Raw genomic sequence first — 27,498 nt, 5'->3', positions numbered from 1 at the left:
CCCGCTGTGGACGTAACAGTGATGACGATGGGAACGGCTGTGACTGGTCCCCAGCTTTCCTGGGTCATGAAGGCTTCACGTTGGCCTCTTCTATCCCAGACGACTTTGGAGCTGGCTGTCTCCCTCAGCCCCAGGCGGTGCCGTCCCTTGGGTTTCCCATTGGCTTTGTCCCCTGGCCTTTCTGGGACCCTGCAGTCAGTGCAGCTCTGGCCCTCTCTTCACTCTTCATCCAGACCTGCCGCTCCCACAGGCAGCTGTCTTCCCGCCTCCTCTCCCTCTGACTGCCCTGTCACTTGTCACATAAAGGGTGGCCTGTGGGTCCCTGGTGATGGGGACATTATGTAAGACGTTATTGCCCCTGAGCGGTATGTCTTTCCACGGGGTGTAACCGCAGAAAGGCGTCTCTTTAGTACGGGAGCTTTGCGGCGCGGAGTGCGGAAGGTTATTCATGAGCGCGAAGGGCAGAGCAGGGCCAGCTTGTGTTTGTTGCTCCATGAGGGGACGAGCGATCTGCACCCTGAGCTTCCGAACCAGTTCACTTGTGACCCGTTGCAACACAGTGCCTTTCACCATTACGAATCACTTTCGTCAGTGGACTCAATTTCATCATTCTTATCTCAATGTTAACGGAAAAGTTAAGGGACAGCTTGGGGATATCCTTCCGCCTGAATCTATCACGTCTTGTCTGTCGAGCAGAGCCCAGAGTTCTTGGTCACAGAACATGTTTAGACAGGTACACCGTTCAGCCCGTGGTGACTCTGGGGGCACCAGGCCCCCGCGCTGGCCTGGAAAGCCATGTGATGCCTCAGGGGCCAGGCAGATTGGAGCCCAAATACCTACAAGGGCAGCTCCAGGAGCTACGGGGCTCCCCTCAGCTGGGAATACAGAACACTCTATTGTGTGGGCTTCCTCCTTGAAGCACTTCTTGGTGGCTGATCTGTGTCAAAGCCCACCTTCCCTCCCCAGCCACGGGCTCTCAGTGATGTGTGTCCGATGCTCTCCCTGCATGACCCACTGCATTTGGCCTCCCCGCTGGTGCCTGCCTGGGAACAGGGCTTTCCTGTTTCTGAATGGCTGAGGCAGCTGTGCTTGTGAGGCTACTGACCTCCCTGTGCCGGCCGCCTGCAGGAGTGACCCTGCATGTGGGCATTTAAAAATACTGTTTTGTGTTAGGTGTTTTGTTCAGCGTTTTAGTCTTTGAAATGTCAGCTAATCAATTTGTTTTTTTATATTCACTTTTTTTAATACTCTACATTTCTCCATTTGGGGTCTTAGTAGTTTTTAAAAAAACTAGCCTTTAAAAAAAATCTGACTTTTCATTTGCAAATTGATTTAAAATGTCCATTTAAAATAAACAGCTGATATATATATACATTTAATATTACTAAAGGAACCTTATTAATAAGGTTTCTTTAGTAATAAAGCACTTTACTGTTCTTTTATGAGCAGGTTTTTAATACAGCTGGGTCTCTAAGAGAGGCAGTGCCAACCAAACTAGTTTAAAATTTTTTTTCCCCCAGATCTGTTATTTTTGGAGGATCCATTAACTACTACTACTAAACCTCTACTCACAGTTTTCTATTACTGTAAATACACATCAAGTAAAATTTGTCTAAACCATTTTAAGCATACAGTTCAGTGGCATTAAGTACACTTTTATTTATTTATTTTTTGGCCCCTGTGTGGCTTACAAGATCTTAGTTCCCCAAGTAGGGATTGAACCCAGGCCCTGGGCAGTGAGAGAGCAGTCCTAACTACTGAACCAGCAGGGAATTCCCAAATACACTCTTATTGTTATGCAACTATTGCCACCATCCATCTCCAGATGTTTTTCATCATCCCAAATTGACGCTTGGTACTTATTAAGTAACAACTTCCCGTTGCCCCTTGTTCTAGGCCTGGTAGCCACCACCGTACTTTCCATCTCGGCCTCTATGAAATAGATTCCTCTATTTACCTTACCTTGTGTATGTGGAACTGTATAGTTGGCCCTTGAACAGCATGGGTTTCAAATGCACAGGTCCACTTATACTTGAAATTTTCCTCAGTAAAGAGTACGGTGCTACATGATCCATGGTTGGCTGAATCCGTGGTTGCAGAACCTTGGATCCAGATGGCTGACTCTTGGACTTGAACATCCCCAGATTTTGTTGTCTCCGGCAGGTCCTGTAAACAGTCCCCCCCTGCGGATACCGATGGACGGCTGTATTTGGCTTTTTGTGTCTGGCTTATTTCATATAGTAGAATACCTTCAAGTTTCATGCATGGTGTTGCATGTGACAGAATATTTCTTTTTCAGGCTAAATAATACTCCATTGGATATATATACCACATTTTGTTTATCCAGTCATCCATTAATGGACACTGAGGGGACTACCATCTTTTGGCTACTGTGAATGCTGCTGCTATGAACATGAATGTGGATAGAACTACCAAGTTCTTTCAGTTCTTCTGGGTGAAACTCAAAGGGGAAATTGCTGGATACTGTGCTAAGTCTCTGTGTATCCTCATTCACTTTAAAATCTTACCTTATCTTGACAGGTGTGTTATTCATAGGGATGTTGGGGGAAAGTACAAAATGGGAGCTTTTGACAGAGAAATTTTGTCAGTTGGGTATAAAGATGTAGTAAGAGCGTCTATAGCACTGGAGCACTTTAAATTTATGTTTTTGTTTCCTGCATTTGCCTCTACAGGGATATTTATTATATCCCATGGGGGATTGTGTATTACATCAAGCAACATAAGACCAGTGATTTTGCTATATCTAGGTAGGTATCTTTTAACAATCGTAAGAAGAATTGCAGTTTTGTGTTAGTCACAAGTCACTGGATTCCTTCAGTGAACAAGGCTGTCTGCAAGGTACTATGCCACTGGTAAGCAAAAGACATAAAATGCTCACAATGTGCAAAAACTCTCCAAAAGAAGGCAGATCCTAATGTCAGACAATGTAGACTTTAAAGCATTTCTACAGATAATCGATAAAAGATTACAGTTCTTCAAAATACGAAAAGTTGACATGCGTCTCCACTTAAAATATTTCTGTAAAATACATAAAGGAATGTTTGACAGAAATAAAAGGATGAAGAGATAATACACAGGGACTCCCCTGGTGACGCAGTGATTAAGAATCCGCCTGCCAGTGCAGGGGACACGGGGTCAAGCCCTGGTCTGGAAAGAGCCCACATGCCACGGAGCAACTAAGCCTGTGCGCCACAACCACTGAGCCTGTGCTCTAGAGCCCGCGAGCCACAATTACTGAGCCCACACGCCTAGAGCCTGTGCTCCGCAACAAGAGAAGCCACCGCAATGAGAAGACCACGCACCACAACGAAGAGTAGCCCCCGCTCGCCGCAACTAGAGAAAGCCCATGCACAACAACAAAGACCCAATGCAGCCAAAATAAATAATTAAAAAGAAATTTTTTAAGAAAGAGATAGTATACAGTTCCACGGGGAGACTTAACCACCTTTCTCCCCATAATGTTTCTCCAAACAATAGAGAAAAATGAGTTAGGCCGTATATGTGAAAACAGTGAGCAAAGGCTTAATATATGTGTACTGAACACTGTCTCTCTAGTAACTTACAAATCAGAAAGTGCTTGTCTGGGGATGAAGGTGAGGGGATGGACTAGAACAGGCAGGAGGGCTTTGGAGGAAAGATAATTATGTTCTGTATCTTGTTTCAGCTGGTGATTACTCAAGTATGTGCAGTTTTCCAAAGTCATTCCCTGAATGCTTACATGTGCTTTTCATTGTACACTAATTGTATCTTTTTAAAAATTTATTTACTTTTGGCTGCATTGGGTCTTCATTGCTGTGCACAGGCTTTCTCTAGTTGTGGTGAGCGGGGGCTACTCTTCATTGCAGTGCACGGGCTTCTCACTGCAGTGGCTTCTCTTGTTGCAGAGCACGGGCTTTAGGCATGCAGGCTTCAGTAGTTGTGGCACGCAGCCTCAGTAGTTATGGAGCACACGCTTAGTTTCTCTGCAGCATTTGGGATCTTCCTGGACCAGAGATCGAATCCGTGTCCCCTGCCTTGGCAGAGAGATTCTCAACCACTGCGCCACCAGGGAAGCCCCACTAATTGTATCTTAACAACAAAAAGTAAACATCCTATGCAGTCACCAGGAAAATAAACAGATTTCTGGCCCTGTTCAGTACAGAGTTTCCCAGTTTGAGGAATGTGGTATTAAGTAGAATCTCTACTACGAAATAGATAGCTGGTTTTCACCTGTGACCATATATGACTTCAGCGTTAACAAAATAAGATTGGCAAACAAAAGACACATAATGCTGCCCAGGACATGTAAAATCTGTCCAAAAGAAAGCACATCCTAATGCCAGACAATATAGACTTGATGTATATGGTTTCAGGCTTCCCATCTGTGGGGTTATCGTGATGGTGGATTTTGTTCATGCATAAGAACTGAGGAACTTTCCACCTTTGTCATTCGAATACTGTTGTGAAGATTACCATTTAGGCTGCTTTTCAGTTTTAGACTGTGATTGTGCGTGGCACCCTCTTCCCTGCCCGCTTGTAAGCCTCAAAAGTGTCCTATTGTAATAAATCGCCTCTTATCAAAAAATTAAAAAAACAAAGACTGTGATTGATTTTAACCAAATAGAGTTGACCTTTAAAACCACAGAAGGTTAAAAGCTATCAAATGGTTGAACATGAAGGAAATCTGAAGAATAAATGAATAGAAGTAAAACAGAAGAACTGATAAGTAATTCCCAGTGGTGGTTCTCTGAGAAGACACACACATCCAGGGAGACTCATACAATACATAGATGTTGGAGAAAGTCTGACTTGGCATTTCCCCTTTGCAAAGGTGATGGGGAGGGAACAGACCTGTTTCGATTGAATTTTCCCAACCAAGACTTTCTTGAAGTTAACCAGTACTTAAGATTTATTTAGAGAGTTTTGGGCAAAATTTATTTAGAGGGTGTTGGGTAGGGGGGAAATCATGACATTGTCTTTCTGCTCTTTTTTGGTTCAAGGTATAATAGTCAATATTTATTTTCCTTTTCTGCCATTATCTGCCCCAGAATATTTATGCCACTGTGGGTATGTAGGACCTTCCCTATTTTCTTGCCTGCTTCATTTTTCCCATTATCACTTTTGAACTAGTATATTAATCATTACTTTATTATCTGCCTCCTACCATCATGTCAGATCGTCTAGACTGCGTACATGTTTTTTTAGCTTTTAACTTTTTATTGAAATAAAGAAGTACACGAGTGTTTAGCTCGATGTTTTCACAGTGGAACACACCCCTGCAACCAACACACAGATCAAGACCCAGGACGTTACTACCACCACCCCAGTATCCCCTGGTGTACCTTTCCAGACACAGACCTCCCAGGGTAAGCACTTTCCTGACTTCTGATAGTATAGGATGACTTTTATGTCTTTGTATTTGACATTAATGGAATCATACAATATCACATTTTTTAATATAAATATATCGTTAATATATTTGGCTGCATTGTGTCTTAGTCGCAGCACGTGGGATGTTCGTTGCGGCATGCGGAATCTTTCCTTGTGACGCATGGGCGTCTCTCTAGGTGTGGCGCACGGGCTCTAGAGCATGCAGGCTTAGTTGCCCCGCAGCATGTGGGATCTTCGTTCCCCAGCCAGGGATCCAACCCGCATCCCTGCATTGGAAGGCAGATTCTTAACCACTGTACCAGCAGGGAAGTCCAGTATCACTTTTTATATTTAAATAAACTTCTAAATTTCAGAGCAGTTCAGATCTGCAGGAAAAAAAACAAACGTGTAGACGGTACAGAAAATTCCAGTGTACCCCACACCCAGTTTTTTCTATTGTTAGCATCTTACGTTGCAATTAGACCTTGTACATTTTTTGTATACAGTGCTCATGTCTTCTCAGTTTCCAGCACAGGGACATAATTATTTCCTGAGAGATTAAAGGAGAAAACCAGAGAGAAGGACTTAAAAGGAGATACAGGTCTCCAGGCTTCTCCAGGCTCCTTCAAGGGAACATCAACTATGTTGACTGAATATTTCATTTTTCTTTTCTTCATAATTCCCAGCTGCAGTTTATACTGTGTAAGCCACATATAGACTTTAAATTTTTTCAACAGCCACAATATACCAAAAAGAGATAACCGAGATCATTTTTTAAATAAATTTTATTTAACCCAACATATCCATAACATTTCAACATAGTAAGTGGTAATGGTGATATTTAAATCCTTCATATGGAGCATTCAAAATTCTCTGGTTACTATATATTCATCAGATGTAACTAATATGTGTTTAGCCCTCAAAAAGTTACAGTTGAAAAGGTAGCTTCCAATATCCAAACTATTTCCAATAATTGTCTACATATGGGTGTGAGGCCAGGAGCTCCCGGAGCCCTGGCTGCAGATTCAACCTCAGACCTGTCCCCGTGTCCTGAGTAGCTGTCACACGGCCCCCCAGACCCGCTTCATAATTGAAACAGTGTCTCAGGTCTGGAAATCCAAAGACTGATTTGTGTCATCACAGTAGAAAATCACAGCCCACTAACCAATTTCCAGGCATAGGTCAGTAAGAAAGAACCTTTTCATCAAGGGGAAGACCTTGCGCCATCACCACAATCCATACTAAGTAGCCTCTCAAACCCTCCTCAAAAGGACTTGCAGTCTTTGCTAAAGTGACTAGGCACTGGGGAGGGGAAATGCCCAGGTGGTCTCAGATGATACGAATTTCTGGAAATCCAAACTCCCATCGTAGCCCTCCAGCAGTAAAGCAGAGTGTTACGGTAGGATTCCTCCCGCATGGCTGTGGATGGGCCAGGGGTCAGCTAGTGGCGGGTGGGGTCCAGATGCAGCCCAGAGGACATGGTTCATTCACTCATGTTGGCCTCGGTGTCAGAAGGGACTCTGCAGGTGTAATTAACTTCAGGATTTTGAGATGGGAAATTTATCCTGTATTACTTGGGTGGGCTGAATGTAATCACAAGTGTCATTATAAGAGGAAGGCAGTGGGGTAAGAGAGATTTCAAGCTATATTTTTACTTTTAAGATGGAGGAAGGACCACCAGCCAAGCAGTGCAGGGGGCCTCTAGAATTTGGAAAAGGCAAAGAGAGTCCCCTCTCGTGCATCCAGCAGTAAGCCCCTTGCTGATACTTCATAGAATTCTGACCTCCGAAAGTGTAAGATAATAAATTTCTGTCACTTTAAGCCACTGGACTTACAGGAATTTGCTACAGCAGCATCAAGAAACTAATACACCTCTCTTCCAAAATCTACCTTACTGCCACTGGCTTGCTCAGGTCCCCATCGTCTTTCCCTGAACTACTTCAACAGCCTCCTAACTCTTCACTCTGCCTCCAGTTTCCCCCGCTCATAGCAATACTAAAATCCTCAGATTATGCCCACGATTACAGCATGGCCCTTGTGCTCAGTTGCTTTTAGAATCCTTAATATGTCAAACCAGACTATCAATAGTCTGTCTTCCATCTACATATCTATGCTTATTTCTAATAAGTCAGACATAAGTTCCAAATATCTTACTGAAATGCTTTACTTGAATTTCCACATGCATGTGTGTGTGTGTGGTTTCTTCTTTCTCAAGTTCCCAATCTCCTATCCTGTTTTCTGCCCAAACCCATTATCCAGTTAAATTTCTACTGATTATTTGTTACTCTTGCTCAAGTATATTCCCCAACAGAAGTTTTTCTGAATCCTAAGTGTTGGCAAAAATGTGAAAAAACTGAAACCTTCATTCATTGCTGGTGGGAATGTAAAATGGTGCAACCACTTGGAAAACAAGTTTGGCGTTTTCTTATAAATTAAATACAAATTTACTGCATGACCCACTAATTACTCTGGAATACCTACCCCAAAGAAATAAAAGCACATTTTAGCACAGAGACTCATATGCATTCATAATAGCATTATTCATATTAACCCCAAACTGGAAATACCCACAAAGCCGTCAACTGGTAAATGGATAAACAAAATGTGGTACATCCATACGTTTGAATACTATTCTGCAATTATAAGGAACAAAATACTGATGTATGTTTTCCACATGAATAACCCTGACAAATCATTCTGCTAAGTGAAAGAAGCCAGACACAATAGCTCATCTATTGTATGATTCCATTTATATAAAATAGCTAGAAAAGGCCAGTTTATAAAGAGACAGAAGCAGATAAGTGGTTACCTCGGACTGAGGTGGCAGTTGATAATACCTGCAAATGGGCATTAGGGAACTTTCTAGGATGATAGAAATGGTCTGTGGATTGTGGTGATGGTTGCATAACTCTATAAATTTACCAAAACTATTGAACTTATGCTTTCAATGGCTGAATGAATGGTATATAAATGATCCTGCAATAAATCTGTTAAATAAATTTAAAAAATTTTTTTTCTAGACTTAAGGTGAGTTGAAAAGTTTTACCTTTGTTTTCAGCATGCCTTATTACACACCAATATTATTATGGTTACCACTCTATTTCAGGCATGTTTACCTCTTTGGTCCCCAGTTGAGTTTGTATGAAGTAGGCAATAAATACACTATGGATTAAACTTAGTAGAATCAAATTAAATTAAAGCCACACTGAATATGTTTTTCCTCACTAAAAACTTATGATTTTCCAGTACTTTTGAAGATCTTAGTACATATCTGATACTTGTTTTGTTTTTGTTGTTTTTTGCCCCCAAAGTCCTTAGTTCCATTCATGGTATTGTTGGATACTCTTCAGTCTTTATCATCTGTCTCAGCTTTGGTTCCCCAGAAGCAGATGCCGATCCAAGGATTCACGTGCAAGCACTTTATTGGAAGGAGCAAGGACCATGGTATGTAGGTTGGAGAGAGGAGAAGGGATACAGGGAAGAGAACACATCCAGTGAAGTTTACCTTAAGTCAGCTCCCGCAGGAGTGAGCAGAGTTTCCATCCTGTAGGGAAGTTCTGGAAAATGGCACAAAATCCAAACTTCAGAATTATTCCAGCTGAGGGGTGCAGAAGATGGTACACCCCACACTGTCCATCAAGAACTGTCCCTGGTGGGGCATAATTCTATGTCACGTCTACCATCATGTGTTGGGAAAAGTAGGTTCCACCTGGTGGTGACAGTGGCAGTCAGGCTGGGGTGCAGTGGGGATGTGAAGGGATCCCAGGGAATGTAGGAGAAATACTAACCACTTCTACCATGCCATCCTTCACTGCAGACTCAGTTCTATCAATATTCTCCTCAAAAAGTGGACTGAATACATTTCAGAAGTGTGTAACTATCATTCCTACTGGCACGTCCAGAGGCATCCCTTCCCCCAAAATAAACCACATTAGAAAACAAGGTTTATTCTGTTGTATTCATTACTAGATGTTTTAGGATCTTTGGTGTATCTTCAAACTGCCATGATGGGAAATAAATGTCCAATAAAACAAGGAAAGGAAAGAGGAAGGGAAGAAGAAGGAAGGCAAAGAATGAAGCAATATAACAGTTATCTGATGCAATATGTTACTATGAATCACCTCAACAAACTAGCTGTCAAAACATTCCCACCTCAATGTCCATCAACAGAGGAATGGATTAAGAATATGTGGTACATATATATGATGGAATATTACTCGGCCATGAAAAAATGAATGAGATAATATTTACAGCAACATGGATGGGCCTAGAGATTGTCATACTGAGTGAAGTGAGTCAGACAGAGGAAGACAGTATCATATGATATCACTTATATGTGGAGTCTTTAATAAATGATACAAATGGGGGCTTCCCTGGTGGCGCAGTGGTTGAGGGTCCGCCTGCCGATGCAGGGGACGCGGGTTCGTGCCCCGGTCCGGGAAGATCCCACGTGCCGCAGAGCGGCTGGGCCCGTGAGCCATGGCTGCTGGGCCTGCGCGTCCAGAGCCTGTGCTCCGCAGTGGGAGAGGCCACAATAGTGAGAGACCCGCGTACCGCAAAAAAAAAAAAAAAAAAAAAAATCCCATTAAAAAATGAACAGAAGACCTGAAAACACATTTTCCCAAAGAACACATACAGATGGCCAACAGGCACATGAAAAGATACTCAACATCACTTATCATCAGATGAATGCAAATCAAAACTACAATGAGATATCACCTCACACCAGTCAGAATGGCTATCATCAAAAAGACAATAAATAACAAATTTGGTGAGGATGTGAAAAAAAAGGGAACCCTCATATTCTGTTGGTGGGAATGTAAATTGGTACAGCCACTATGGAAAACAGTATGGAGATTCCTCAAGAAACTACAATATGGTCCAGCAATTGCACTCCTTTGGGTATATATCCAAAGGAAAACAATAATTTGAAAAGATACATGCACCCCAATGTTCACAGCAACATTTACAGTAACCAAGATACAGAAGCAACCTAAGTGTCCATCAACACACGAATGGATAAAGAAGATTCACAAAATGAAATATTATTCAGACATAAAAAAGAATCAAATTTTGCCATGTGCAATAGCATGGATAGACCTGGAGGGTATTATGCTTAATGAAACACGTCAGACAAAGACAAATACTACATGTTATCACTCATATGTGAAATCTAAAAAATGAAGGAAACAAATGAATATAATAACAGACTCAGGGCTTCCCTGGTGGCGCAGTGGTTGAGAGTCCGCCTGCCGATGCAGGGGACACGGGTTCGTGCCCTGGTCCGGGAAGATCCCACATGCCGCAGAGCGGCTAGTCCCGTGAGCCACGGCCGCTGAGCCTGCGCGTCCGGAGCCTGTGCTCCGCAACGGGAGAGGCCACAACAGTGAGAGGCCTGCGTACCGGAAAAAAAAAAATAAATAAATAACAGACTCAGAGGTATAGAGAACAAACTAGTGGCTATCAGTGGGGTAGGGGAAGAGAGGCCAGTAAGATCAGGGTAGGGGACTAAGAGGTACAAGCTATAAATATTATGTATAAAATAAATAAGCTACAAGGATATACTGTACAGCACAGGGAATACAGCCAATATTTTGTAACAACTTTAAATGGAGTATAATCTATTAAAATATTGAATCATTATGTTGTACACCTGAAACAAATATACTATTGTAAATCAACTATACATCAACAAAAAATTTAAAAATAAAAAAATAAAATCAACATTACAACTTTGGGATCAACACACACTAAAAACCAAAAGCCGGGACTTCCCCTGAGGTGCGGTGGTTAAGAATCCGCCTGCCAATGCAGGGGACATGGGTTCGATCCCTGGTCTGGGAAGATCCCACATGCCGTGGAGCAGCTAAGCCTGTGAGCCACAACTCCTGAGCCCACACACCACAGCTACTGAAGCCAGCGTGTCCTAGAGCCTGCACGCCACAACTACTAAACCCACGTGCCGCAACTACTGAAGCCTGCACGCTCTAGGGCTTGCATGCCACAACTACTGAGCCTGTGTGCTGCAACTACTGAAGCCCTCACACCTAGAGCCCACGCTCCACAACAAGAGAAGCCACCGCATATAAGAAGCCTGCACACTGCAATGAACAGTAGCCCCCACTTGCAGCAACTAGAGAAAGCCCTCGCACAGCAACTAAGACCCAACATGGCCGAAATAAAAAGTAATAATAAAATAATAAAAAATAAAAACGAAAATCAAAAAACTCACAAATACACATTACTGCCATGAAATAACAGAGTAGTCCTGTCTCACCTGGAGCCAGAGAGGTAAATGGTGTGCCGTGTTACCCACCTGGCAAAGAATAATGGGTTCATTTCACAGGTAAGGAAACATAAGCCCTGAGTAATGTGACTCTTCGCTTATCAAGGCAATAAAACACATGTATAGGATTATGCACGCAACAACTCTACCTAATGCTTACAGATCAGGAAGCTGTCTTAGAGAACAGCATTCTCTGGTCCATTTCACTTCCTCCTAGATCAACAAGCAGCATGACCGCTCCAGCCCAGACCAAAGAAATCTGCATTGTAAAGGCAGAACCTAAAGCTGAGTCTCTGGGGAAAAAAAGCATTCTCGAGGACTTATCATGACATATATGATAGGCTGTCATCCGATAAGGCTGAAGGTGAAATTAGCATAAACACTCTTTTCCTGAACCAAGATCATTTCAGGGCAGCTTAAGGATATAAGTGGATAGGGCCATCTCCATTCCCCTGGAGGTACCATTATCTGGAGCCCTGCTTCGTATCAATCATAAATCAACAAATATTAATTATCAGTCATCCAACATGATAAATTAGTTCTTCCTGTGTAGATGACATATATGAAAGCTACTAAAACAGTGTGCTCTATAACAAGAGTATCAGTAACATCAACTGCCATTTACTGACAACCATCATGTACCAGATGTCTCACAAGGAGTTTAAGTCCCTTATATATTTGGAACAACTTCAGTATTTGAATCTGCTCTTTCAACTGTAAGTTTTATATGATCTGAACACTAATCAAGGGACTCCCCTGGCGGTTGAGTGGTTGAGACTCCGCACTTCCACTGCAGGGGTCACGGGTTCCATCCCTGGTTGGGGAAGTAAGATCCCGCATGCCGCGTGGCGCGGCCAAAACATATATATAAATAAATACACACTAATCAAGTATAGCTGATAAAAATTTACGGTGCAGTGAATTTTGGACACTTTAAATGAAGTAAGTAATGTAAAATATCTCATTTTTAGTAGATTACATGCTTAAGTAATATTTTAGGATATATGGGGTAAAATAAAATATATTCTTATAAATAAGCTAACTTTTCTTCATTTGTTATTGTTGGTACTGAAAATATTTTCACTGTATAATCTGCACACTATATTTGGTTTTTTAATTATTATTTTAATTTTACTGAAGTATTCACAATGTGTTAGTTTCAGGTGTACAGCAAAGTGATTCAGTTATATATATATATATATATATATATATATATATATATATATATATATATATATATATATTCATTCTTTTTCAAGATTCTTTTCCCATATAGGTTATTACAGAATATTGAGTATAGCTCCCTGTGCTCTACTGTAGGTCCTGGTTGGTTATCTATTTTATATATAGTAGTATGTTAATCCCAAGCACCTAATTTACGCCTCCCCCTTACACACTATATATGTACTGGACAGCAAAAGTGTCGGCTGCTGTTGCCCATGTGAAGAGAAAAAAAATGAAGTTTTTTTTTTTTGGTTGCACCACACAGCATGTGGGATCTCAGTTCCCCAACCAGGGATCAAACCCATGCCACCTGCATTGGAAGCGCAGAGTCTTAACCACTGGACTTGCAAGGGAAGCCCTGAAAAATGAAATATTTTATTCAGTCAACACACTTAAGCTTCCCTTAATAGATGCTGGAGAAGTATGAAGCTTTGGGCCTCCTTTTGGGATCTTATGACAGGCTTATTATTCCTTTATTCTTTTAGTAAATAATTAGGAAGTTATTAATAGTACTGTACAAAGAAAATGTCTAGGCATTATGATTCAACATTCCTACTGGAGAATACAGACAATAATAACTGATGTATCATGACATCAGTGAGGACTTCCCTGTTGGCGCCGTGGTTAAGAATCTGCCTGCTAATGCAGGGGACACAGGTTTGAGCCCTGGTCCAGGAAGATTCCGCATGCCGCGGAGCAACTAAGCCTGTGCGCCACAACTACTGAAGCCCACACACCCACAGCCTGTGCTCAGCAACAAGAGAAGCCACAATAAGAAGCCCGTGTACCGCAACAAAGACCCAATGCAGCCATAAATAAATAAGTAAATAAAGACATCAGTGATATGGGAAAACAAGCAGGTAAGAAAATCACACACACACATACACACACACACAGAGAGAGAGAGAAAGCACATATATTCTGCTGATTCCTAGGCAAAATAATGAAACAAAATGAAAATAATCATTGGTTCTTCCACATCTGACTCAAAAAAAAAAAAAAAAAAAGAATTTCAAATCTTTTACAAAAGAACTCAGAATACATGAAAGAACTGAGAATCCCCCATAAGTCTCAGTTGGAAACAAACAGGTCTGCTGCCCTATCATACATTGTTCAACATATGTCTATTTTACGAATCTTTTCAAACAACTGCCTTTTCATGTTATTTATCAGTTCCATTTTCTACCAAATTCACTTTTACGTTTATTCATTTCTTCCATAGACGTCCTTCGTGTTCTTTCTCTTCTAACATTCTGTATTTAGGGTTAATTTCTTTTGTTAAATATCAATAACCTCTAATCAAACAAAGACCAAGAGACCAAATGCTAATGTACAAAATGGTATTCAAATGATGACAATGAAAGTTCCACAGATATAAATATCAGTGAAACAAATTCGCCCTAACTCCACAGTACTTATTCTTCAGTTGAGAAGACTAAAACTCAAAACATAATGGTCATAAAAAAATATGTGTTTAGATTCTTAGTATAAATTTACTACTAGGGGTCTCAAACTACAGATCCTTGGTCTGAATTAGCCCAAAATGTCTTTAGTCAGGTGGTTTCTAATAGAATGTTGCACTTTAGGTATATTTTAAATGGATATAATTAATGTCTAATCAAATACACAGATATTAAGTATTTAGTGGATGAGTTTTAACAACTGCGTACACATATGTGATCACCTTTCTATTCAAGATACTGAACACAGTTATCTCCCTGCAAAGCTTTCTTGCCCCTTCCAGTCCATTCCTTCACACTCAACTCCCAGACAAGTACTTTCTGATTTCACTCAGGTACGAGATACACAATGCAATATATGTATATTAAGCAGTTTCCACATTATTTTCAAATGTATATACTAGTTGATTTTCCTCTGTTTAATGAAAAATATGTGTGAAATATATTAAAATCTCCCACTAGAACTGCAGATTTGTCTACTTCTACTCCTGTCATTCAGTGTTTGAGATATTTGCAACAATATTATTGAGGGGATATACATTTTATTTTTTAATTTTTGGAGAAACAGAATCTTTTATACAATGACCTCAGTATTTGCAGCAATGCTTTTTCACAGTGTTGTCTAACATTAGGATCAGCTTTTTCGTGGAGAGTTTTTGTCTGTTTTTTTGGTTTTTGCACATCATAGGTAACACTCTGTCTGTTTTGGATGTCAGCATCCACCAGTACAAAGAATAGCAGAGTCAGGCCCAATGAAGTCACTCAGTGATTGGTGATTGAAAAACACCAGAGATCCTTCACATCACTCTTCAAGTACATCTACATTATAGCTAAATAACTGTACATAACACAACATATATTTCAGTCTTCAGAAATGTATTTAATTACTCTAAGAATGTATGTGTGGGATGTTCCCTGGTGGTCCAGTGGTTAGGACTCCACGCTTTCACTGCTGAAGCCAGGGTTCAATCCCTGGCCTGGGAATTAAAATCCTGCAAGCCACAGTGTGGCAAAAAAAACCAGCAACAGAAAGAAAAGAAAGAAAGAATGTAAGGGTGGGAGGAACACCATCTTCTTCTGAGCACTTACACCAGCGTCAGCTTATCTGCACACCTTTAACTTGCTTCCCACAGCCTCCTTGCCCGGACATTTAGTGCTCTAGGTCCTGCACTGGCAGTGGCACCCCAATTCCCTCTCTACATCTTCCCACAGTCATGGCTCTTCTGCACCTAGAAAACTTCTTCACCATCTAACAGGCTGCCACACCCCCTCCTCCAGCAAGGTCTGAGTCCAGTCTTCGGGAGAGAACCCCCCTACAAGTTTGGGCCTTCCCTAGGTACTCTCCATGAACTCTAGGACATGCGTTAGAATTCCCTTTACATCTTTTTATCACAATTCTCCAGCTTAAGTGTGATTTCTGCCTCCTAATTTCATGTAGACTCATACAGAATTGAGTACAGTGATCCCTGGAGACAAAGCAGTAAAGATAAGATTTGGGATATGTTTGGTGAAGCCTTTGGACTCGGGCATACAGCTCAGCACCTTACCAATGGAAAAGACATTCACAGAATTACAGCGGTCAAGCTATCCCCTATGGTGATTACGGTATTCGCCTTGGGACACTAGGCGAATGCTACACTTAATGGTACAACAATAATGATGATTAAAATGGATGTGATGAGGGATGGATTCTTTTGAGTATAGCTGCCCAGAAAATGACAAGGTCAGATCTGCTACCTTGGAGCTCAAGTCAAATTCTGAGACCAGAGAGATTCCATGACAGGTTAAAAACTCTTTTCATGGGGCTTCCCTGGTGGCACAGTGGTTGAGAATCTGCCTGCCGATGCAGGGGACACAGGTTCGAGCCCTAGTCTGGGAAGATCCCACATGCCGCGGAGCAACTAGGCCCATGAGCCACAGCTACTGAGCCTGCGCGTCCGGAGCCTGTGCTCCGCAACAAGAGAGGCCACGACGGTGAGAGGCCCGCGCACCGCGATGAAGAGTGGCCCCCGCTCGCCACAACTAGAGAAAGCCCTCGCACAGAAACGAAGACCCAACACAGCCAAAAATTAATTAATTAATTAAAAAGCTCAGACTTTAAAAAACAAAAAAACTCTTTTCATGTGGTAACACAGGGAAGATATTGCTAAAAGTCATATGTAAAGTTCAATTATTCAACAGGGTTAAAGTCAGTCTCCCGTACTTTGTCATATGAAAATGAGGGTAGTCATCAGAGAAGAATGAGACAGGAAACTCGGCACGGGGACATCCATATGGACCCAGATGAAAGCCACAATCCTGACCCCCCAAGACACTCTGAGCCTCCCTCATCAGGGAAGTAGCTAGTCCTTAGGTTTCTGAGGAGACTCGCCTTCCTCCGCTTGATAATCTCACTCGGAGCAGATGCCTTGGAAGGGATGCTCATTCTCAAGACCCACCACAATCATCTGCCGTTGCCTCTAGACTCACGACTCGTGCAAAATCCAAATGGACAGGTGTGCACCATAAGCCAGGAGAAAATCGCTTACATACGAAAGAAATCCACTCAGCAAATATGTATCAGAAGAGACCAGGGAACGTGTGTAGGAATGGATTCTAAGGTTGTTAGACCAAGAAGATTGGAATATAATCTAAACAAGCCAACTGACTGACATGGTGTGCTTGTTAGTCTGGACTTAATATATTAGCTCATGGACTTGGAGATGGTTCTAACAGCTTGCTTTGTTGAATGGCTGAAATTTGGACTCAGCAGTGACCTACATTTAATAAGGCTGATTTCAGTCACCAATACAGGAATTATATTAGAGGGCTGACTTCACCAGGCGTTAAGTCTAGAATTCTACAGAGGCTCCAGGCCCTCTCTGAGTCCAGACCCTCTGATAGCTGGCTCAATGAAGTATGTGGCCCTGTGTGTAGAAACTTTTTGTGGCCTCTAGGAGTCAAAGGCAGCGTCAAGCTGGCACCAGCAAGCTGTTCTACAGCTGTAAGGAAATTAATTTTTCAAGTTACCCAAGTGACTGTAGAACAAGTATCTTCCCTGGTTAAGCTCTCGTTAAGTTTCCCTAATTAAGCCTGATGAAAAAGCAACTCAACAAATACTTTCACTGCAGTGTGGAGAGATATGCTGAGAAGAGTACCTGCCTAAGTTGTATCTGTACTCCTGACCCAAAGAAACTGTGAGAAATAAATGTGTGTTGTTTTAAGGCTCAAAATTTGCTTCAACATGTTAGGCAGCAATGGATAACTAATACATACACCTTCCCTAATGAGGTCTGCATCAGAGGGCATGCTTTTTCTTTTCCACTATGGTTTATTACAGGATTTTTTTTTTTTTTTTTTTTGCGGTATGCGGGCCTCTCACTGTTGTGGCCTCTCCCGCTGCGGAGCACAGGCTCCGGACGCGCAGGCTCAGCGGCCATGGCTCACGGGCCCAGCCGCTCCGCGGCACGTGGGATCTTCCCGGACCGGGACATGAACCCGCGTCCCCTGCATCTGCAGGCGGACTCTCAACCACTGCACCACCAGGGAAGCCCTATTACAGGATATTGAATGTAGTTCCCTGTGCTATGCAGTAGGACCTTGTTTATCCGTTCTATATATAATAGTTTGCATCTGCTAATCCCAAACTCCCAATCCATCCCTCCCCTACCCACTCTCCCTCTTGGTAACCACAAGTCTTCTCTATGTCTGTGAGTCTCTTTCTGTTATATAAATAAGTTCATTTGTGTCATATATAGATTCCATATGTAAATGATATCATATGGTATCTGTCTTTCTGACTTATTTCACTTAGTATGATAATCTCTAGGTCTATCCATGTTGTTGCAAATGGCACTGTTTCATTCTTTTCTATGGCTGAGTAAAAAAAGATATATATATTCCATCATATATATAAATACATAGAGATATCTATATCTCTCTATATATAGATAATATATGTATATCACATCTTATTTAACCATTCATCTGTCAGTGGACATTCAGGTTGTTTCCATGTCTTGGCTATTGTAAACAGTGTTACTATGAACACAGGGGTGCGTGTATCTTTTCAAATTATAGTTTTGTCCAGATGTATGTCCAGGACTGGGAATGCCAGATCACACAGCAACTCTATTTTTAGTTTTTTGAGGAACCTCCACACTGTTTTCCACAGTGGCTGCACCAATTTACATTCCCACCAACAGTGTAGGAGGATCCCCTTCTCTCCACACCCTCTCCAGCATTTGTTATTTGTAGACTTTTTAATGATGGCCATTCTGGCTTGTTTGAGGTGGTACCTCATTGTAGTTTTGATCTGCATTTTCTCTAACGATGAGCGATGTTGAGCATCTTTTCATGTCCCTATTAGGGCCATGCTCTCTTTTGTGTCTGGCTTCTTTAACTCAACATTATGTTTGTGAAGTTTATCCACACTGTTGCATCTACCTTTGATTTATTCCTTCCATTTGCTTCAGAGTTTTCCAATGGTGTAAGCATACCACAATTTGTCCATTCTTCTGTTAATCCACATGTGAATTGTTTCCAACTTAGGATTCTTTCAGATAACACTGGAATGAAAAGTTTTTACTTTTATCTTGATACACACGTGCAGGCATATATGCAAATTTTAAATTGCTTTCCAGTGAACTCCCCAACCAACAGTATATGCACATCCTCACCAACTTTATCTTCAGAACCTTCATCAATTACTTCACGATGTCACAGCTACTTCACTGGGACCAAGAAGTGGCAAATACACAAAGTAATATGGAAATTGCCACATCACATGGACACTTCAGTGCTTTGTGGCAACCCACGTTGCCAGGGGAATCTTCTCATCATTTACTTATGGAGTGATCCTAGTTCCCTAATACATCAGTGTCTATAAAGAGTCAAACAGGACTGGTTACTCTGGATGAACCTTTAGGGAATCAGAGTCCTCTTTTCAGTAGGAAAAGGTATGTCCAAACCACCATATGTTTACGTAGATAAGCATCTGCTCGGATTATAATAACAAATTGAATTTTTATGGAGAAGTTATTTTTCAGTGCTCAGCCACTGATTCTGATTAAATTGTTGAATGAATTTGCTGCTCATAAAATTAAAACACATTCATATTTTCTCTTGATTCACAGCATTTAAAAAGATACTACTTGTTTTTCCTGTCAATTCTACATTGAAGATTAGATTCCTCCCTCAGCATTTTTGCCAATCAAGTAAAATGGCTCCACTGTCAAATCTGGGAGTAACCCTTGATGCACTCCCCTCTGTCACCCTAGAAATGTAATCAACCAGATACAGAACACTTTCCCTACCTCCTACTCCCCTCACGTCCAACATGGATAACTCCTACGCCTTATCTTTTTATGACTTAAATATCACTCTTTTCTTTTTTTTTTTTTTTTTCCTGTACGCGGGCCTCTCACTGCTGTGGCCTCTCCCGTTGCGGAGCACAGGCTCCGGACGCGCAGGCTCAGTGGCCATGGCTCACGGGCCCAGCCGCTCCGCAGCATGTGGGATCTTCCCGGACCGGGGCACGAACCCGTGTCCCCTGCATCGGCAGGCGGACTCTCAACCACCACGCCACCAGGGAAGCCCAATATCACTCTTTTCTTAACCTTCAACTACTCCCACATAAAGATAGAGAAAATAAAATGGTCCTCTACTTTAGCTCCAGAACCCTAATAATTTTAATAATACACTTATTTTCTTGGATAGATGGTTTTCTCCTCTAATGGTTTACAAGTTCCCTAAGAACAGCCCTGTGTTGAATGTTTTCACTAAGTGCTAATCAAGCATGCATTAATTGGGGGGTATACCCTCTAGGAAATAAACAGATGAAGGAAATGCCCCGATTCTTTCACTTTCTCCTTCTACAAAACTCTCAGATTACTTCATCATTTTCTTTCCATAACAACTGTGACATCTGTATCACCATGATTGTGTTTTAAAACTTACGCAACATAAGATTCTCCTCTCTTGTCTCCATGCCTTCACTCTCATCTTTCCAGAAGTCCTTTCCCAAAGTAGGAGTTATTGGGTTCTATTTCAGTTGTAAATGATGTCAAATCACTTTCCTGCTTAAAACGTTTCAGTAGTCTCCTTGGCCTTTGAGTACTGTCCAGACCACCTCATTCCTGGTCCTGTCCCTGCTCCCCACTCTAACTCCCCCCACTCTCCCTTCTTCTGCCAAACCTCTTTCTCAGTTTAAAAAATAAAAACAATAAGCTCCCAACTGTGCAGTATTTTGCTCATGCAGTCCCCGTCACCTGTAATTTTCTCCCCAATCTACAAATCCTCACCCTAGCTCAATGACCTGACTACCTAAACCCTACTCATGCTTTATTTCACAATTTAAATATCCGTCCCTCTCAGTACACAGTACCACCTCCTAGTAAGACACTCTATGTCCATATTACAAAACTGCCAGTTTTCATTTTCAATCTGAATTCCTAGATAGACATAGTAAGCCCCATGGTGGCAGCACTCTGTCTCTTTTGATGGCCGTTGTTTTCCTGTCCCTGGCACACGGCCTGACTCAGGAAAGGAATTCAATGACCATTTGTGGACTGCCAGACGATCTGCCATCCCCCATTAAAACGTTCCAGTACAGTACGCACAAAAAGTGGAACACAAAAACAGAATTACAACATAAAAATCAAATCAGGCTCACACAGAAGATCTGGGCACAATATAATAGAAACAAAAAAAACACTGTACTTCTGGAAAAGTATTTATGTTATTTTTACTCAAGATGAAGTGGATAGGATATTCTTTTTGAAAACAAATGCCTAGAAGCTAAAAACAAAACATTTTCCTTATGTTCCTCCATAATAAATTCTGGTCACGCTTTTTAAAGTTGCAACGGAAAAGTGGCAAAAGACCTACAGAAGGGAATTTATAATACCGAGCAAAAGTATATTTTCCCTTTGACCTACAAAACTAACCTGAGAAGCTCACCCTGAAAATACACCCCTGCAAATGTGAAACAATATATACACAAGTTTACTCACTGCAAGTTATTAACAGATACTAAGTCAATTGTTAGAAAGGTTGCTGAGGAACAAGATATTCTGAGCATCAAGGTATCATCCCACAATATTTTTTCCTCGAACAGAAAACTCTATTTAAAACAGACTGCTCTAGTGATCACTACCTTCAGCAAGTAATCAAATTTAGCATCACAAATCAAAGGATGGCATACATTTATGTATTCCTGACAGAATGCAATTTGATGGACACATCACCCTCAATATATCCTGAACTTACCTTGAAGCGTCTACACCAGGAGTGGGCATCCTTTGGTCACAGGCCTGTTTCTGTAAATAAAGTTTCTCTGGAACACAGCTGCTATGCCCATGGCGGCTCACCCAGTACAAAGGCAAAGCTGAGTAAGTCCACACCTATCTGGACCTTTTCAGACAAAAGGTTTGCGAACCTCTGCTCTGGATCCAATTGTCATTTCACAGGAAATATTGATACATGACATGGAGGAAACATTTAAACACAGCCTGAAAATAAAACGTGAACTATCAAAATGTGTGACTTTCTAAAAGACTGGGTGTGACTCTTCAAAAAGTCAATATATTGGACAAACAATATGAACTGACCTAGTATAAAAAAGACTAAAAGACAAAAAGAGTCACTACATATAAACTTTGACTGGGTCTTAGATACAAAAACAACCAAAATAATATTTTGGAACAACACAGAAAAGTTTAGTTTTTACACAGAGTAAACAACAGATTATGTTATTATCTTTAATTTTTGTGGGCAAAATAGTATTTTGGCTTTCCTAGGACAATATTCCTATCTTTAAAAGATGCATTGCCAGGACTTCACTGGTGGCACAGTGGTTAAGAATCCGCCTGCTAATGCAGGGGACACAGATTCGAGCCCCGGTCCGGGAAGATTCCACATGCCATGGAGCAACTAAGCCCATACCCCACAACTACTGAGCCCACATGCCACAACTACTGAAGCCTGCGTGCCCAGAGCCCGTGCTCCACAAGAGAAGCCACCGGAATGAGAAGCCCGTGCACCGCAACGAAGAGTAGCCCACGCCCGCAGCAACTAGAGAAACCCCACGCAGCAACGAAGACCCAACGCAGCCAAAAATAAATTAAATAAATAAATATAGTGATGGAATTAAAAAATAATTTTTAAAAAGATGTGTTACCAAATATTTAAAGCTCAAGTATCATCTATGCAATTTATTTTCAACTTACTAACTTTCAAACAGTTCACTATACAATGCATTGAGAGAGCAAACATGCAAAATACTAAATAAAAATAAGTGAATCTGGGTCTTCCCTAGTGGCGCAGGGGTTAAGAATCCGCCTGCCAATGCAGGGGACACAGTTTCGAGCCCTCGTCCGGGAAGATCCCACATGCCGCGGAATAACTGAGCCCACGCACCACAACTACTGAAGCCTGCGTGCCTAAAGCCTGTGCACCGCAATAAGAGAAGCCACCGCAATGAGAAGGCCACGCACTGCAAGGAAGAAAAGCCCCCACTCGCCACAACTAGAGAAAGCCCGCGCAGCAAAGAAGACCCAACGCAGCCAAAAAAAAAAAAAAAAAAAAAAAGTGCATCTACCACAGTGAACATTCATTGTGCTAGGTGTTCAGATTTTCTTTAGCCTAAAGATTTTACGAAAAAAAAAAAAAAAAACCAAAAACTGGGTGCAGTGGGGACACATGTAGTCCAAAAATCCTGTTAATAGTAATCTCAATTATTCTAGAACCAGTATCATAAATCCTCCCATCTTTTTCTCCTGAGGACCCGGTTTTAACTCTGCGCGCGTGTACCGAGCTAAGTTCAGATGACAAGGCGGCTAAGATCCTCGCTTTTCTTTAGATGAAAGACTTGTGGTCTACAGACAGACATATATATTAATATACAGAAATTAGCACACCATGGATACCCAAGAAAGCATCTCATCTTTCTACCTGTCTGTACTGTTGAAAAATAAAGAACATGCAAAGATGAAAACAAAGTCTCAAATGAAACGGCATAAGAAAAGGAGGCTCTTTTCTTTTCTTAACATAAGAGTAGCCCCATGCAGGGGACACGGGTTCGTGCCCCGGTCCGGGAAGATCCCACATGCCGCGGAGCGGCTGGGCCCGTGAGCCACGGCAGCTGAGCCTGCGCGTCCGGAGCCTGTGCTCCGCAACGGGAGAGGCCACGGCAGTGAGAGGCCCGCGTACCACCAAAAAAAAAAAAAAAAAAGAGTAGCCCCCACTCACCGCAACTAGAGAAAGCCCGTGTGCAGCAAGGAAGACCCAACGCCGCCATAAAGAAATATATAAATAAATAAATTTTTAAAAAAACAGAAAAGAGGAGGCCCTGTGAAACAATTTCGCTTGCCAGCCAAAGAATGGCTGGTTCTACTAAGATTGACTCATTGACACCATAGTGGCTGACCTTCGCACATCCTGAAAGGAATTCATATGTGTTCTGAATGAGGCACTCTGTGCTCTGGGAAAACTGGCAGAACATGCTTTCAGATAATTAGATATTTTCAGAAGAAAATTTTACGAACCCCAATTCTTGCATTCTCCTACACTTAGAAACACACTAAAACCATTAACTAAAGTATCTGTTCCTCCTGACTAGCAGGAACCTTGCGCCAAGATGCTTGATTATGTGAAATAAAATCCATATTTATGGCAAGACAAGGAAAATTTATACATTAAAAAACTCTTCTCTACCCTTTGGCCTCCCCTCTCCCCCCACTGTGTATTGTGTACCCACATTATGCATTGACCAAACCTCCCCCATCCACAGGAGTATCTGCTCAACCATAAACAGCAACATTCTCCTAGCATCAAGACAACTTAAAAGGTAACAACCCTTCTTAACCTTGTAAAGGGTCACATAACCCACTACAATGGCGCTTCAATCTGGATTATGTAAACTGTCAATAATGCACCACTGAGGAACTTCCCCGGCGCTCCAGTGATTAAGACTCCGGCGCTTCAAGAGCAGGGAACGTGGGTTCCATCCCTGGGAACTAAGATCCTGCATGCTGCGAGGCGCGGCGGGAAAAAAGTCATTTAATGTAAAGCCCTTTGTCTCAAAAAACTTACATAAACTGAGTCTTGACTTCTAAAAGGCGAAACACTTCTCAGACCGTTCTGAGATGCTCTTCCAGGGTTATAATCCTCAAATTTGGCTTGAATCAAATTTTCCAATTCTTTCTTAGATCGACTGATTAATTTTTTGTGGTCAATTATACATACCCTTCTCCAAAACTACATATATACTAACATCCCCCCTTACCTCTTCAGAACCATTTCTCAGAGCTATCTCAGAGGCTGACTCCCGGGCAACAGTCCTCAGTAACACACTCAATAAACTCAACTCCCAACTCTTGCATTTTCAAGCGGACACCCTCATACTCACACGAACACGGCAGGATCACTACTTTCATGATAGCCAGAAGGTGCAGGGGCCTGAGCAGCCTGGCTGGAACAGCGGATATTCATGTCCTCGTGGACTAAAGTCACAGGCTTCCGAATAGGGAAGCACGTGCATGACAAAACCCGCAGGCGCCCCTTGCCGCACCTACGACCTCGCTGAAGGCGGGGGCTCAGGTCCGGGCGAACGTGAGAGGAGGGGCCAGGCCTGCCCAAGGAGACCCCTCCGAAAGCCCGAGCCAAACCTGTCCTTTAATGCGTTCCGTACATCCCAGAGCACTCCCTTAACGCGGGCCTCACCAAGAACACGCTGCAACGCACGACGACCAAAGCGACTCCTCCCTCGAGGAGCGCAACCGCGGGACAGAAGACTGCCGCGCACCAGTGACGCACTTCCGCTTCCTACCTCGGTCGTGGCGGGGCGGGACTCTGAGGTTGGGGCTGTCAGCCAAGTTCCACCATTGCAGGAGGAAACTTGTCGTTTCTCCCCACGTTGCGGTTGAGGGGCCTGGGGTCGATTCGGGGTCGGGGCCGGGCGCAGGAAGAGGTCCAGCGGACAAAGTTGAGGCTGGAACTAGGCCTGTGGGCGGGGCTCCGGCCAGAGGGCGGTGTCCACATCCGGAAGTGGTGTTGGAGGTGGTGTAAGGCCCAGCGCCAGGGTTAGAGGTCAGAAGGAGAGAACCGGGGTGCGTACTCACCCCTCAGGATGCTCCTCAAAGGCTCTTCTACCTGCCTGTCCTCAACTTCCTGGAGCCTTTAGAATGATCTTCACATATTGATAAGCCTGCCAATCCATGAGATGGTCTATCTCCTCCGTTCAGTCCTGTATTTAACCTTTATTTCCCCTTTCTTAAAAAAAATGTTGATTCCTTTATTGATGGCTAGTGCTAAATCCCACCAAACCCTTCTGAGGTACATCATGATATAGATCTCAGAACTTTCCACTCAGTAGATGAAGAGACATCAGCCCATGCTTTCTATGAGCCAGAGGTGGTCCAAGAGAGATTAGCATCCCTATATTTCTGAGTTGCACACTTCTAAATACACAGCAGATTCCCTCAGATATCCCATAGTGTGGTATCAGAGAAGCTTCAGGGCAAGAAGCAGAAGGTACTTGGCATGGGCGTGTGGGAAGATGCTGTCCAACTGGAGCTGGGCAAAGCTTGTCACTGCTTCCATTGAAATAATTAACAGCAGACATTGCCCAAGTAAAAGATGAGGCAAGAGGATTTTGCCTTGGCACCTGTATTAGTTTGCCGGGGCTGCCATAACAAAATACCAGACGGGGTGCCTTTAACAATAGAAATTCATTTTCTCACAATCCTGGAGGCTGGAAGTTCAATATTAAGGTCCCGGCAATGCTGGTCTCCTCTGAGGCCTGTCTCCTTGTGTAACCAAAAGTAGGATCTGGCTGCTCACTGCTCAAAAGCCAGTAGAGAGGCAAGGTTGGTGGACAGGAAAGTTTGCTTTACTTTGGATTCCAGCAACTGGGGTGGAGGGCAGATTCCTGTCCAAAGGCCGACTCCCACCCCCACCCCCACTGACAATCAGGGGGCAAGAGCTTTTATAGATGAAGGGAGGCGGCTACATGCAGAAACAGTACAGTCAGCTCTGACAGTCTTCTTGAAATTGGTCATGTGGTAATCTAATCAGAGTCATCTTGATTAAGTACAGTTAACTTCAGATCCAGGGTCGGTTTGTTCCCATTTCCTTGATGGCAGTTCTCAGAATCGTGGCAGCTTACGTCATGGCTACAGTCTGGTCATCATGTCGTTAACTTCTTCCACCTGGTGGGGTTTCAGTATCTACAAGACGGCTCACAGGATAGGGCTCAGAATATTATCTAGAGCCCTTGAGGAGGAACTAAAAGTACTTGACTCTGCTTAATGACTAAACTATTATTATTTAATAATAATAAAGTCTCCTTTAACTGTTTTCCTTTGTTTCTGCATTTTCTCACTTCTCTGATTAAACTTATTCTTTGGCTAAAGTTTTTCCACAGACAAAAGGAGGACGTAGACCATAGGGTCCTGCTCCGTTTCACTTGGACTGCAGGCGGCCACCCTCATGCTGACTCTGCACATGGTCACCCCTCTGTGCAGGGTGCCCTGGTCTCTCTGTATGTTCTGGTCTCCACTTCTTATAGGGACACCAGGGTGATTGAATTAAGGTTCACCCTAGTGACCACATGTTAAATTAATTACCTCTTTAAAGGCACTTTCTCCAAATACATTCACATTTTAAGGCACTGCTAATTAGGACATCAACTTAGGAACTTTGAGTGAACACAATTCAGTCCATAATAGTACCCAAATAGGACTTCCCTGGTGGCACAGTGGTTAGGAACCCTCCTGCCAATGCAGGGGAGACAGTTTCGAGCCCTGGTCCAGGAGGATTCCACATGCTGTGGAGCAACTAAGCCCATGTGCCACAACTGCTGAGCCTGTGTGCCACAACTACTGAAGCCCGCACGCCTAGAACCCATGCTCCGCAACAAGAGAAGCCACCGCAATGAGAAGCGTAGCTCCCACTCGCCACAACTAGAGAAAAGCCTGCCCACAACAACGAAGACCCAATGCAGTCAAAAATAAATTAATTAATTTTTAAAATAAAAATAAATAAAATTCTTAAAAAAAAATAGTACCCAAATATGTGTAATATACCCTTCTGTATCTATTCCCTCTTCTTAATCATGTGAGAAACATGCTTAAGAAGAGGAACCTGATGCTTCTTGACTATAGTTTTGTTTTCTTTTAT

At 42.5% G+C, this 27,498-nt stretch overlaps 2 protein-coding genes across 2 annotated transcripts in view; one reads left to right on the top strand and one right to left on the bottom strand.

The window, feature by feature from the left end:
- Positions 1–9,312, top strand: part of LOC131755840 (zinc finger protein 426-like) — a 31,559-nt gene extending 22,247 nt beyond the window's left edge. The window contains exons 7-8 of the mRNA XM_067032852.1: positions 2,694–2,768; positions 8,682–9,312. Coding sequence (XP_066888953.1) covers positions 2,694–2,768; positions 8,682–8,920 — 314 coding nt within the window. The 3' untranslated portion in view covers positions 8,921–9,312. The remainder of the gene's footprint in view (positions 1–2,693; positions 2,769–8,681) is intronic.
- ZNF699 (zinc finger protein 699) overlaps positions 1–25,078 on the bottom strand; it is a 98,593-nt gene extending 73,515 nt beyond the window's left edge. The window contains exon 1 of the mRNA XM_067032847.1: positions 24,728–25,078. Coding sequence (XP_066888948.1) covers positions 24,728–24,755 — 28 coding nt within the window. The 5' untranslated portion in view covers positions 24,756–25,078. The remainder of the gene's footprint in view (positions 1–24,727) is intronic.
- Between the last annotated feature and the right edge of the window lie 2,420 nt (positions 25,079–27,498).

The sequence above is a fragment of the Kogia breviceps genome, chromosome 4 (genome assembly GCF_026419965.1).
Source record: "Kogia breviceps isolate mKogBre1 chromosome 4, mKogBre1 haplotype 1, whole genome shotgun sequence".
NCBI classification, from domain to species: Eukaryota; Metazoa; Chordata; class Mammalia; order Artiodactyla; family Physeteridae; genus Kogia; species Kogia breviceps.
The sequence above is the reverse complement of the archived record's forward strand: the minus strand, read 5'-3'. Positions and strand labels throughout refer to the sequence as shown.